The sequence below is a fragment of the Caenorhabditis briggsae genome (genome assembly GCF_000004555.2).
Source record: "Caenorhabditis briggsae complete genome, chrII, whole genome shotgun sequence".
Lineage (NCBI taxonomy): Eukaryota > Metazoa > Nematoda > Chromadorea > Rhabditida > Rhabditidae > Caenorhabditis > Caenorhabditis briggsae.
Window position 1 is genome coordinate 7,026,695 of NC_013486.2, and position 12,420 is coordinate 7,039,114.

At 41.8% G+C, this 12,420-nt stretch overlaps 2 protein-coding genes across 2 annotated transcripts; one reads left to right on the plus strand and one right to left on the minus strand.

Moving 5' to 3' along the window:
* Window positions 1–861: 861 nt before the first annotated feature.
* CBG03203 lies at window positions 862–5,405 on the minus strand (the record flags this gene model as incomplete). The annotated part of the gene is made up of 14 exons (XM_045242234.1): window positions 862–926; window positions 972–1,416; window positions 1,465–1,543; window positions 1,689–1,799; window positions 1,846–1,970; window positions 2,016–2,292; window positions 2,338–2,771; window positions 2,832–2,913; window positions 2,961–3,018; window positions 3,210–4,101; window positions 4,221–4,717; window positions 4,813–4,917; window positions 5,068–5,119; window positions 5,340–5,405. The coding sequence occupies 14 exons, from the start codon at window positions 5,403–5,405 to the stop codon at window positions 862–864; spliced, it is 3,288 nt and encodes a 1,095-aa protein (XP_045092095.1).
* Window positions 5,406–6,147: 742 nt separating this feature from the next.
* Cbr-rha-1 lies at window positions 6,148–12,420 on the plus strand (the record flags this gene model as incomplete). Its single annotated transcript, XM_002631319.1, has 17 exons — window positions 6,148–6,233; window positions 6,641–6,722; window positions 7,374–7,508; window positions 7,796–7,966; window positions 8,010–8,446; window positions 8,496–8,542; window positions 8,592–8,989; window positions 9,037–9,525; window positions 9,574–9,748; window positions 9,794–10,138; window positions 10,182–10,350; window positions 10,401–11,075; window positions 11,124–11,531; window positions 11,578–11,794; window positions 11,841–11,916; window positions 11,987–12,010; window positions 12,146–12,420. The coding sequence occupies 17 exons, from the start codon at window positions 6,148–6,150 to the stop codon at window positions 12,418–12,420; spliced, it is 4,209 nt and encodes a 1,402-aa protein (XP_002631365.1).

A 12,420-nucleotide genomic window follows, 5' to 3' on the forward strand; every position in this document is an offset into this window, starting at 1 on the left:
AAATACGGCAATCCTATAGAATTATCTTTCTGACGGTAACTTCGTCTTTTAAAATGTACTAAAATTTACAGTAAGAATTTTGCTTCTCGAGCTGAAAATGTTGTGATTGTATTCTTACTACTGTGAGAAGAACGGAAACTGAAAATATTAGTCATCGTGAGACTAGAAATATGTGTTTCCCTATTCTTCTAGACTAACAAAGGACTTGTGGCTACTACAGAGTCTCATAATGAATACATTGGAACATGAACAAAAAGAGGACAGTACATTTCATTGTGAGAGCAGTATGTGTCAGAATGAAGTATTACTTATCAGGAGACCATCGATAAATCAATGGTCCTCTCCTCCTGATAAGTTTCGTTGGAATAGTCTACCTGTCTTCGAAGGAAGAAGGAAGGTGGTCTCCTTGACAAAAATGTGAACTTGGCTTTGTTTATCCACAAACAAACAGCAGCCGCTAAAGAAATTTGAATAAGCGAGGAGGGGAAAAAATAAATTGGGTAGAAGAAGAAGATGGCGCGGTGGTGCATTCGAATTTTTCATGTTTATTCAAGTTCAAAGAACAAAAAGAAAGGCGAAAACGAAAACTGACGGGCGATAAACTCCTTAAATTTCTAGAACCGTTTCTTCTCTAAAGCCTTCACCACGACTGGGTGACGAATTTTAGGTACCAGAAATGAAGAGATATGGATGATGATGATGGTGGTTAATAAAATAAAATAGAGGAAAAAGGAATAACAAGATCAAGAGAAAAGAAAATAAAAAAAGATGTTCAGCATAAAAATGTGAATAGAGGCAGTGAAGTTCTTCTAACAAAAGAAGAACGCCGGCTTGTAAAAAAAAAATACGAAGTGTTGTAGATTATGCCATTTCTATGGCTTCCAACTCCACGATGTTCGATGGATCCATTCGAGCGATCTTCATTTCTGAAACAGTTACTCTGTGAATTAGGCGAGTACACTTAATCTTACGGAAATGATTCTCGAGCACATTGATCATGTTCATCGAGTCTTCCGAGTCGATCAAATTGATGGCGATTCCAGTCTTTCCGAATCGTCCAGTTCTTCCGATACGGTGAAGATAAGTTTCACAATCAGGTTGTGTGAAGCCGTCAATGACCATTGGACTATCATGCTCGTTGTACTTGATCGGTAGGTCGTAATTAATCACAACGGACACCTGCGCAACGTCAATTCCACGAGCGAATACATTCGTCGTGATGAGCACTTTGAAGTCGCCGCGTTTGAATCGAATGATTGTATCAGCTCGCTCGACGACACTCATATCTCCATGGAGCACATCAACCTTGTGGCCACGTGCCTTCATGTTCTCGTACAACCACATAACACTGGCCTTCGTGTGACAGAAAATGACGGATGAGGCGACAGCCAGTCCACTGTACAGATTAACGATGGCCTGTAAATTACAAATCGTTTCTTGGAAAAGTGTCAGGTTATTGGTTACCGCATATTTTGAATCTCTGCAAGCACATTGAACAAAAAACTGTTTTATGTTAGGCAAAGCTTGCTCCTCGCGTTTCAACCTGAAAGTTTGTACAAGGTTTACTATGCAGACAATAGTACTTCAAAAGGAATCGGCCCACCTACCGCGAAATAAAATACTAGAACCTTATAACACAAACAAAGAAAAATGTATTCGCTGGCCATTTAAACACCAGGGAAACTTACATGACAACAATGGCATTCTTGATGATTTTTGTGGCGAAATTGATAACAGGTTCATCATATGTAGCAGAGAATAGCATGGATTGAACTGAATCGGAGGCTTCTTCGACCATGCTGAAAATGTTGATGTTTTGCAGGAAAAAAACCATTTTGAATGTACTTGTAGATAGTTGTGGAGATATCAGTGAATCCTTGATGATAAATCATGACATCAGCTTCGTCCAGAACCAAGCATCTGATCTGACTTGGATCGATGCATTTGTACTTTTGCAAATAATCACGAGTCTATAAAAATACATATTCAAAGGGATATCAGATAAACTCGCTCACGATTCCTGGAGTTCCAATGACAATCTGTTCTGTCAGCTTCCTCCCTCTCATCGCGGCCATATTTCCTCCTTTAATCGCGTAATGGATTTTCAGATTCTCCATATATCTTCCCATCTTTTCAACAACCTCTCCGATCTGTTTAGCCAACTCAAGTGTAGGTGCCAAGCAGATACACTGTGGGCACTTTAAATTTATGTCAATTCTACAGAGCATCGTGAGCACGAATGCAGCAGTCTTTCCAGTACCCGACTGAGCTTGTGCGATCAAGTTTGATGGTCTAAAATTTATTATTAGTTGTTTTTTTTAAACAATAACAACTAACGGTTCCATAAGAAGCAACGGCAAAGCAGTCTCCTGGATTCTTGTTGGGAATTGAAAATTGAGACTGTCAAGAGCCTGAAGGACTTCCGGCTTGAGACGAAGTTCCCGGAATGATGAAATCGAATAGAGTGGTGACTTTGGATCTTGACGTTGTACATCAACCACTGTATCTTTCATCATTTTGACTTCTTTTTGAATGAATTTATTGAGAAGTGCAATATCTGCAGGAACAGGAACTTTTTCATGAGGGTCCGTGTCAGTTGACTTCGTGTACTTGTACTTCGGATCCTGAATCAAATTTGAATTATTTCTTTGACTATAAATTTCGAAAACCAACCGGTTTAACTGCTTGCTGTCCAACTGCAAATTGTGGAGGTCCTGTTCTTTGTTGAGGTACGAAAGATGGGTTCGGTTGACCTCTGCCTCGTCCCATTTCTGGAAGCATTCTTTTATCAAAAAAAAACGTTAATCCAGCAAAATCTAAGCCACTAGTACAACATTATTCCCTCTCGATGTCTGATACTTACGTCCTTGACCGGGTCCACCAAAATCCATTTGTCCTCCTCCGCGTCCTCCTCTGTAATCACCAATGATAATTTTTACAATGTTTTATTCAACGGTTACCTGAATCCCCCTTGAAAACCTCCTCTCATTGCTGGTGGCGGACCTGACATGAATGGTGCTGGAATAATGATTTATAGAATTTCCCATAATTCTGAGTTTAGAGGTGAAGGGGGAGTGCATTTGGAGACAGTTAAGTGAATCATGCAAAACAAAGGTCAAGTTAAATTAAGCATTCCAGAAACCCACCAAACTTCTAAAATAAAAATCTGGAATTAATTTTTGAAAAGGTAATCATGGCCCTGAACAAACCGTTTGGACTCTCTTTTTCGGTGGGTTCCATGCCAGTCGGCGTGCTGTCAGGCATGGTGGATTTTCTTCCGAAACTTCCCTCGATTGGCCTACTTGGATTGGCTTCAATAGCTGATGACATGCTCTCTGATTTTTCGTTCTCCTTGATCTGTGGTGCTACCTGGTTCTCCTCTTCATTGCTTGACTTGAAAAATACTGGTGCTGGACGTCCGAATTGTGGACTATTCGCATCTTGCGATGGTTGTCTACCAACGCTACATTCAATGGCTTTTCTCTCTTCCATCACTTCAGGTACTCTCGAACCAAAGGAACTGTTTCCCATTGAACGAGGCTCAGAATTGTTTTCTTTGTCTTGATGGGAAACTTGTAGTTGGGCAGTAGCATCATTTTCTATTTTACCGTTCATATATGTTGGTGGAGGAACGTTCATTGGTGGAAGAATGGCGGTAGGTTTTTTACCAAATGCCCCACCAACTGAGGGTTTTGAACTCGATTTGGAAGCACCGAATGCTCCGCCGACTGAAGGTTTCGGAGCATTATCAGAAAGAGGATTTGCTCCGAATCCACCTCCTGTTCTTTCAGCGGGTTGTTTCACGTCATCAACTGTTTTGAGCTCAGTCGTCGAATCAATAACTGGGACAGATGGATTAGCTCCGTAAGCTCCACTACCTGTCATTGATTGATATTTAGTAGAACCGAAACTTCCTCCAGCTGTTGTAGGTGGCTTTAAAGATGATCCGGAACTAGCTTCCGTTGTTGTTGGTGCTCTATTTGAAGAACCGAAACCACCTCCAACTGTTGTAGCCGATTTGGTAGAGGAACCAAATCCTCCACCAGTTGTTCCAGGAGGTTTTAAAAGGATCCGAAGCTTCCGCCCGTTTTTACTGGAGGTCTAGAAGTTGAATTGATACTTTCTCCAGGAATTATGGAAGAATTGGAATTGGATCCTAAACTTCCTCCAGTTGTTGCATGAGAGTTGATTATTGAACCGAAGTTTCCGCCAGTTGAAACTTGAGGTTTGGCTGCCGAGCCGAAGCTTCCACCTGCTGGAGGTTTTGAAGAAGGCCCTAAACCACCACCAAAAGATTTTGATGGTGCACTGTTTTCCGTTTTTGTTGTGCTAAATGAAAATGCTGGTGTTGGAGTGCTTTGAGAAGGATTAGATGATTTAGATCCAAACGCTCCTCCAACAGACGTGCGGCTGATGGAGGCTTGAGACGCCCCGAACCGTCCTCCGTTAACTTTCGGTTGATCAGCAGATTCGTTAGAGTTGAACGATCTAGGGGACAAAACACCGAAACGACCTCCTTCATGATTAGTTTTGATGATAGTCGGTGCAGACGGTGCAGTGCTGCGGTTAGTACCAAAACCACCACCTCTAGTGAAATCGCATGCAGACTTTTCCTTGCGGTAGCCGACAGATATTATGTTACCTCCTCCATTGAGCTCTTCAGATGAACCAATCGCCGCACCTCTGCCGTCCGGACCTCCTGGATTTCCGAATGAACCTAAAATAGCGATAGGATTCCAATAGGAAAAGGGGAAAGATTGAAACATAAGGCAGACGACACTCGAAATTTAAGCGGTTGGGATTTTTTGTTACCTCCAACTCTAGTTCCTGAAGTGGCGCCAAACGAAGTCTGTGGTGGTGGCGCGTTCATTTTGAGTCCTCCACCGAACATTCCTCCTCGACCGACGCCGCCAAATCCTGGAAGACGTTACTGTGAAAATGTGTTATTATGAGTCTTGAAATTTATTTGCATTTCCAGATAGATATTTAGATAGAGCGTTAAAGTGCACAAAAGCTCTTCTTTCATAAATATTTGACCGGTATGAAAATCTATGGTTAACTATGTACCTTTATTTTCTTCATTTTGATCCATATCCGAGTTTGACTGTAACTTCTCGGTCTGAAAAAAATTCGATTATTGTTCATTTAAGTGCAGATGTGCTTGATAGAGCAGCTCGCTTTCACGCACAGAGGCACAGAGAAGTGCATAAATAGCAGTTAAAACAGTAGCAAAAAGCAAATTGTACAATGCGGAGAGAAAAGCCGAAACTCGGAACATGAACGAACAACAGACGGACAAACACAGCACAGAACACATAGACACAAACAAATCCCACCACCTTTTCCGGCACTTCAAGGGCTTCCGATCGACACTGCTCATCGAATGCATTACCCCAATCGCTCATTTTTGATCTGTTACAAAAGTTTAAGTTATTGATTTGTTAGTCGAGGAAGTATTATTGTAAGGATGGACACATAATATTAGAAATCTGATGAAGGATTGAGAGATCGAGATGAAAAGATAGAATGCGGGGAGTAGTCTTCATCAATGAAAAAAAGAGAATATTAGAAAAAGTAAACAAAACTTATGATATTTTGCAAGAGAGGAAACTTGCTAGACACTTTTAGACACCTTTTATAGTATCATAGATTTGATAGCGAGTACAAACACATTCTTGGCGAACTGTGTGTGTCGAGAAAAGTTCGAAGTATATATTTTTAACCAAAATTATCAATACATATGTTCCACGACTGCAAAAATAACTCTTCTGAAAGAAAAATTAAGAAAAGATAACATTTTGATTATTTCAGGCTCTGTCCTCGCGGAATTTCGAAAACAACTACGGTCGACAATGCACCAGATGGCGTTGAACCATTTACACCAAACCTTACGACACTTTGGATTTTCAAGCAGCACTTTTTTGAAATTTTGTTGAATTTTTTTTTGAGTTTGCCCTCCGTCTTCACGAAAGACTGTTAAGACACTATTTACTAAATAAAATTAACGGACTTTTAGGCTACAAGCGATCTATTTTTTGCTTGGAACATCTTCGTATAACATTGCTAAATACAGTAATATCTCAGGGTGGTCGTCGAAACAATGATTTTTCTATTTTTCAGAAAATGCTTGTGAATATCAACTCCGGAATGGCTATGAAAACTACAACAACGCCACACGATCCCGCAAAAGAACTCCGAGATCGAACCACAGAAATTATGTATCTTTCGGCAAAGTGAGCTTTTTGAAAATTTTCGAAGATACAACAAACCGTAATGGGGTTATTCACCAAAATGTAGAAAAATTCGGAAAATTGAGAAAATTTCGCAAAACCGCGGAAAATGAACCAATCTCGCTGAAATTTCAGAGAAAATCGGAGAAAATTATAGAGAGCATTCACAAAATTTGGGGTCAAAATATCTACTTTGACCATTTTGCCTGGCATTCCAGCCAACATTTCAAAATTAATTTTGCGACCCCAAATTTTGTGAATATGCTCTCAATAATTTTCTCCGATTTTCTCCGAAATTTAGCTAGATTGGTTCATTCTCCGCGGAAATCGCGACATTAAAAATAATTCTCTCCATTTCTCCGAATTTTTCTACATGTTGGTGAATAACCCCATAATTCGAAGATTTTCAGGTTAAACCATGCGAAGGAAACATGTGTGAGCTTGGACAACGAAAGGCAGAAGTATCGGGAAGTGACACGCCAAATCAAAGAGGTTCGAGCATACTTGTAACGGGCCGGGCCGGACCGGGCATTTTCCCGAATTTCGGAGGCCCGGCCCGGCCCGTCGGGCCTGTCATTCCACAAGTTTTGAAAATTTCAAAAAACACATAAGGGGGGACCCTTATGTGATTTTTTTCGAGTTTTTTTAAAGGTGGGGGGACAGGAGATTTTACGGGGGATTTTTGGGGCCAGAGTATGCATTCTACCGTGACGGTGTACAACGCTTAATGTCACTCTGCGTACAGCTGTCGTCCTCGCCTTTATGTATGCAATCGGGCGACCGCTTTTTCTTTGCCCGTGTAGCTCAGTCGGTAGCGGCACCGCACCCTCAATCCTCGCCCCAACAAGTTCAACTTTTCGAGGGGCATATTTAAACGAAATTTCGAGAACATTATTTTTTATCATGTCCCCCCACCTTTAAATATATTTTTTGATCAAACAGACAAACAATCCAAAAAGCACAAAAAATATAGAAAATTGTATTGAGAGCTCAAAATTCGGTTCAAAATGGCAAATTTTTGCTACCGGGCCTTCCGGGCCGGGCCCGGGCCTTGAAATTTTCCTCAGAACCGGCCCGGCCCGGAATTTTACAAGTATGGGTTCGAGAGAGTTTTCTGGCTCTAGAATGAATTTACTGTTGTAGAAAGATATCGATCCAGTTTGGGTATTCAATGGTACATGCTTCTTACAAACTAGCCAAGCAAATAGTTTGAAGATATTGGAACAAGACACCAAAACAGTTGAGGATTTCCGAGGAACGGTGGAAAAAGTTATCAAGGTAACTTTATTGTGGGATACCCGAATTGACGACAATGTTTCCAGCAAGACACGGACACCTTCTTGAAACTTCATAAGCAACGAAGTTTAGAGCAACGAGGATTTGATCTGAAGCCTCTTCTGAGAGACGGAAAGCTCACCGATTGAATTATTTCATTGTATATTTTAAAATAAAGCTTAATATATACCATCGAATTCAATTATTTTCTGTCATCGTATTTATGTCTCGATTCAACTTTACTTTATCTTTTATCAACCGTTTTCGAATATAATTAGTATATTTCGCAGATGTCTAAAGATATCAAAGAGTTTCTGTATGCCTGGTTAGGTAAAAACAAACACCCAAATCCTGTTTACGACACGAAGGCTGAAACAAGAGGCGGTCGCCAACAATTCAAGTGTGAGCTTCGCGTTACGAGCTTCCCGTATGTCGCGTTTGGAAACTCCAGTAATAAGAAGGTTTCAAACGAAAAGTGATAGTTGTCTAAAATTATTATTCCAGGATGCTGCTACCAATGCTGCACGCGATTTCTGCCTTTTCTTGGTTCGAGAAGGAGAAATGAAAGAAAGCGAAATACCAACTCTAACAACAAAGTGTTTGGAAACCTCGTCCACTTGGCAAGACACAAGCGCTTCTGAACCTGCGACAATGTTTTGTGGAGGAGAAGACGGCAACTCTTACCAAGAGCCACAAGCTCAGCCTAAAAAGCCGAGATATCCATGGAGCAATGCTTATCAGAGAGAAGAAGGAACCCACGAGGAGTACGTTACACAGAAAGCTGAAGAAATTGCCGCGTCTGAAACTGTTGATCACAAGTCAAGCTTCCATGGAGGGTGGACTATGGAAAACTCAAAGAAGGCTTTAAATGAGTACACTCAAAAGATGAGACTTCCCCAAATCAACTATGTCACAAAAATCAAAGAATCCAACACTGTCAAGTTAGTAGTTTTTATCACTTTATCGCTTGTAGCATAATCACAATTTCAGAACGATGGAGACAACCGCTCAACTTTACGTACCTCAACTCAACAAAGGTAATTTTAATGTCGCGATTTCTTCATACTCTGCGTTTTCCTATTGCAGGGCTGACTGGAAAAGGCAATGGATCGAACAAAAAGGTTTCGGAGGCGGCGTGTGCCATGAACATAGTCCGCCAAATGTTCCATCTGAATATCATGCAAGCGTACAGTGGACCGACTAAAAAGAACAAAGTTAGTACACTGCCCGAGATTGATGTCAATCTACCAGAAGAGCTGTCGACTCGTGTAATCGAGTATGTGAAATCCAGTGGTCTCGAGCTTCCTGTAGTTGACGAATCTGTGTCCTCATCTGAATCTCCGTCTACCCTTCTTACTGACGCCAAACTGGCCCAGTTCCCGAACTCCGAAGCTTGCACTGGTTCCAACATCTCTTGGGCGCCGCCACTTCAAAACTGGAATCCATGGAGAGCGGCCAATATTGATGAGCCGCCTCTTGCTTTCGTGAGCTAAAATTACCCTCAGATCAATTTTCCATTATTTGAATTCAGATGAGCATGGAACAAATCAGTCAACGGATTACAGAAAAGGAGGAAGCCAAACAAACAGGCTCACTGGACAGTGTCAATGACCAACGGAAGGGACTTCCAGTTGCTCAGTTTAAGGATCAAATTATTCAAACGGTCGCCAACAATCGTGTTACATTGATCAAAGGAGAAACTGGATGTGGAAAAAGTACTCAAGTGGCACAGTTTCTTCTCGAAAGCTTCATTGAAACGAACAAAGCTGCTTATTTCAATGCTGTTGTATCCCAACCACGTCGTATTTCTGCAATATCTCTCGCTGAACGCGTTGCGAATGAACGAGGAGAAGATGTTGGAGAAACTTGTGGATATAATGTTCGATTCGACAGTGCTACTCCACGTCCCTATGGATCAATCATGTTTTGTACTGTCGGAGTGTTGCTTCGGATGATGGAAAACGGATTGCGTGGAATCTCTCATGTAATCATTGATGAGATTCACGAGAGAGATGTTGATGTATGTCTCTAGTATCTAAAAATCGTGTTATGTTTTTCTGATTTTCAGACTGACTTCGTTTTAATTGTTCTTCGAGATATGATCAACACCTACAAAGATCTCCGTGTTGTTCTCATGTCAGCCACCATTGACACCAATTTGTTCACAAATTTCTTCGGAAGTGCCCCTGATATCGGACCGACGCCAGTGATCACAATGCACGGAAGAACTTTCCCGGTTCAAGGTTAGACTTCAAATAATACTCATGCAATTCTATTCACTGTTTCAGCCTTTTTCCTGGAAGACATCCTCCATAATCTTCGGTATATGCCTGACGAGCTTGAGCAAAGAAAACGGAAGAAAGGACCCGCAGCACCAGTGGATGATGACGATGGAGATGAGGAAGTTGATGATAAAGGTCGAAATATGAATTTGTTGAATGATCCATCTGCCAACGAAAATTTGAAAACTGCCATGTCTCGTATTTCGGAGAAAGATATTCCGTACGGAGTCATTGAAGCCATTCTCACAGACATTGCTTCTCGTGGAGTGGATGGAGCTGTTCTGATCTTTCTTCCTGGCTGGTCCGAAATCATGACACTCTGTAATCGTCTTCAAGAACATGAAGAGTTCGGTTTGTGCTTTAGTTTTTGACCTAACTTATTTAAAGTATACAGGACAAGCTAACAAGTACGAAGTGCTTCCTCTTCATTCACAGTTGACGAGTCAGGAACAGAGGAAAGTATTCAATCATTATCCCGGAAAACGGAAAATCATAATTTCCACGAACATCGCGGAAACCAGTATCACTATCGATGATGTGGTCTATGTTATCGACTCTTGCAAGTGAGAAAACTATTTTTGAGATGACTTTTCATTGGTAAAAACTTTTCCAGAGCCAAGGAGAGAATGTACACCTCAAACAATAACATGGTTCATTTTGCAACAGTCTGGGCATCGAGAACCAATGTCATCCAAAGAAGAGGCCGTGCTGGACGAGTTCGACCTGGATATGCTTTTCACCTATGCAGCCAGATGAGGTATAATTCTCTTGAAGAGCACGGAACTGCTGAAATGCTTCGTATTCCTCTCCACCAAATTGCATTAACTATCAAACTCCTTCGTTTGGGTTCGGTTGGAGAGTTCCTTGGAAAAGCTTTAGAGCCACCGCCATACGATATGGTCGTTGAAAGTGAAGCTATTCTGCAAGCAATGGGCGCTCTGGATCGAAACCTCGAACTTACCAGTCTTGGAAAAATGTTAGCTCGAATGCCAATCGAACCAGTTATCGGTAAAGTGCTCATTCTTGGAACTGCTCTCGGACTTGGTTCTGTTATGTGTGATGTGGCAGCAGCGATGTCTTTTCCAACTCCATTCGTTCCTCGCGAGAAGCACCATAGTCGATTGAGCGGAGTTCAAAGGAGATTCGCTGGTACGAAATTCTCCGATCATGTGTCACTGGTTTCCGTTTTCCAAAGCTATCGTGAAGCGGCTGAGATGGGAGCTGCAGCGGGAGAACGCGAATTTTGTGAACGAAATTCGCTGAGCAATCCAGTTCTGAAAATGACAGAGTAAGTTTTAAACCAGCAATCAAGCGATAGTCATCGAATATATTTCAGAGGTGCAAGAAGGCAACTAATAGATGTTCTTCGCAATCAGTGTTCCTTCCCTGAAGACATACTGTATGATCACCAAGTCAATGTGATGGCTCAAGATCGAGAACTAAACCTCATGAGATCTCTTCTCGTTATGGCTCTCTATCCAAACGTCGCCTACTATACCGGAAAACGAAATGTCCTGACAATCGAGCAATCTAAAGCTCTGATTAATAAATACTCTAATCTCGTTCCGATGGCCAACCGACAAGAATTGGATTTCCCAAGTCCTCTCATAGTTTTCACCGAAAAAGTTCGTACTCGGTGCATTTCTTGCAAGGGAATTTCAGTTATCACTGCAATACAGTTGCTTGTCTTCGGTAGCCGCAAAGTTGAGTGTATTGGCGAAGGACTCATTCGACTCGATGATATGTAAGTTTCTAGAAAAAATTGATTTTTTTAAGACATCATTGTTCAGGATAACAATTCGTATGGATGTGGCTACTGCTGTCGCTCTTGCTAATCTTCGTCCGTGCATAGAAGCTCTTCTTGTAAGATCATGCGAGAATCCAGAAACACTAGCAGTGATGAACGGCGGAGACGCGGAACTCCGTCAGCTACTTCGTGACATATCTTCCGATGACTTTATGTCACAAGCAGGTCCACTCAAAGACAGTCTGCTCACGGATACTGCTGTAAGTTCTAGAATTCACTTTGCCTTTGATAGTTATTTGTTTCCAGCTAATTCAAAAAGCGCCCGCACAACAGAACAACCAAAACAACTCGTATTCGGACTGGGGATCTAGCTATTCAAACAGTGAGGGATTGACAACCATGAAACTAACCAGCTTATTATTTTTCAGATTCTTCATTCCAGTCTGAATCAGGATATCAAAGCTACTCAGCATCAGGTAATGCTTAGCTTAAATTAGCATGACTTCCACTATCCCGCACTGTTGTCCCGCACGTTGTCTCAGATTATCGCTAGCTCCCACGTCCGTCGCATGCACTTTTTCATATTTTGACAAAAACAACAATATATTCAGCTGCCGGGGGTAAGGCGAAGCACTCTTTCCGCGGTAACAGACGCGGCAGTCCTTACTATGCTCAAAATCGACCCCACCCTCCTCCCCATTCTGGAATGGGCTATCAACAGTTCAACAACTCAGGTTATGGTGGTGCCGCTGGTGGCGATTGGCCAAGAAGCCCATCTGGTGCTCCAAACAGCTACGGATCGGGAGGATTCAGAGGAAGACGCGGTGGTGGTGGTGGAAGAGGTCGTGGTGGTGGCAATCGTGGATGGAACGCATCACAATGGTGA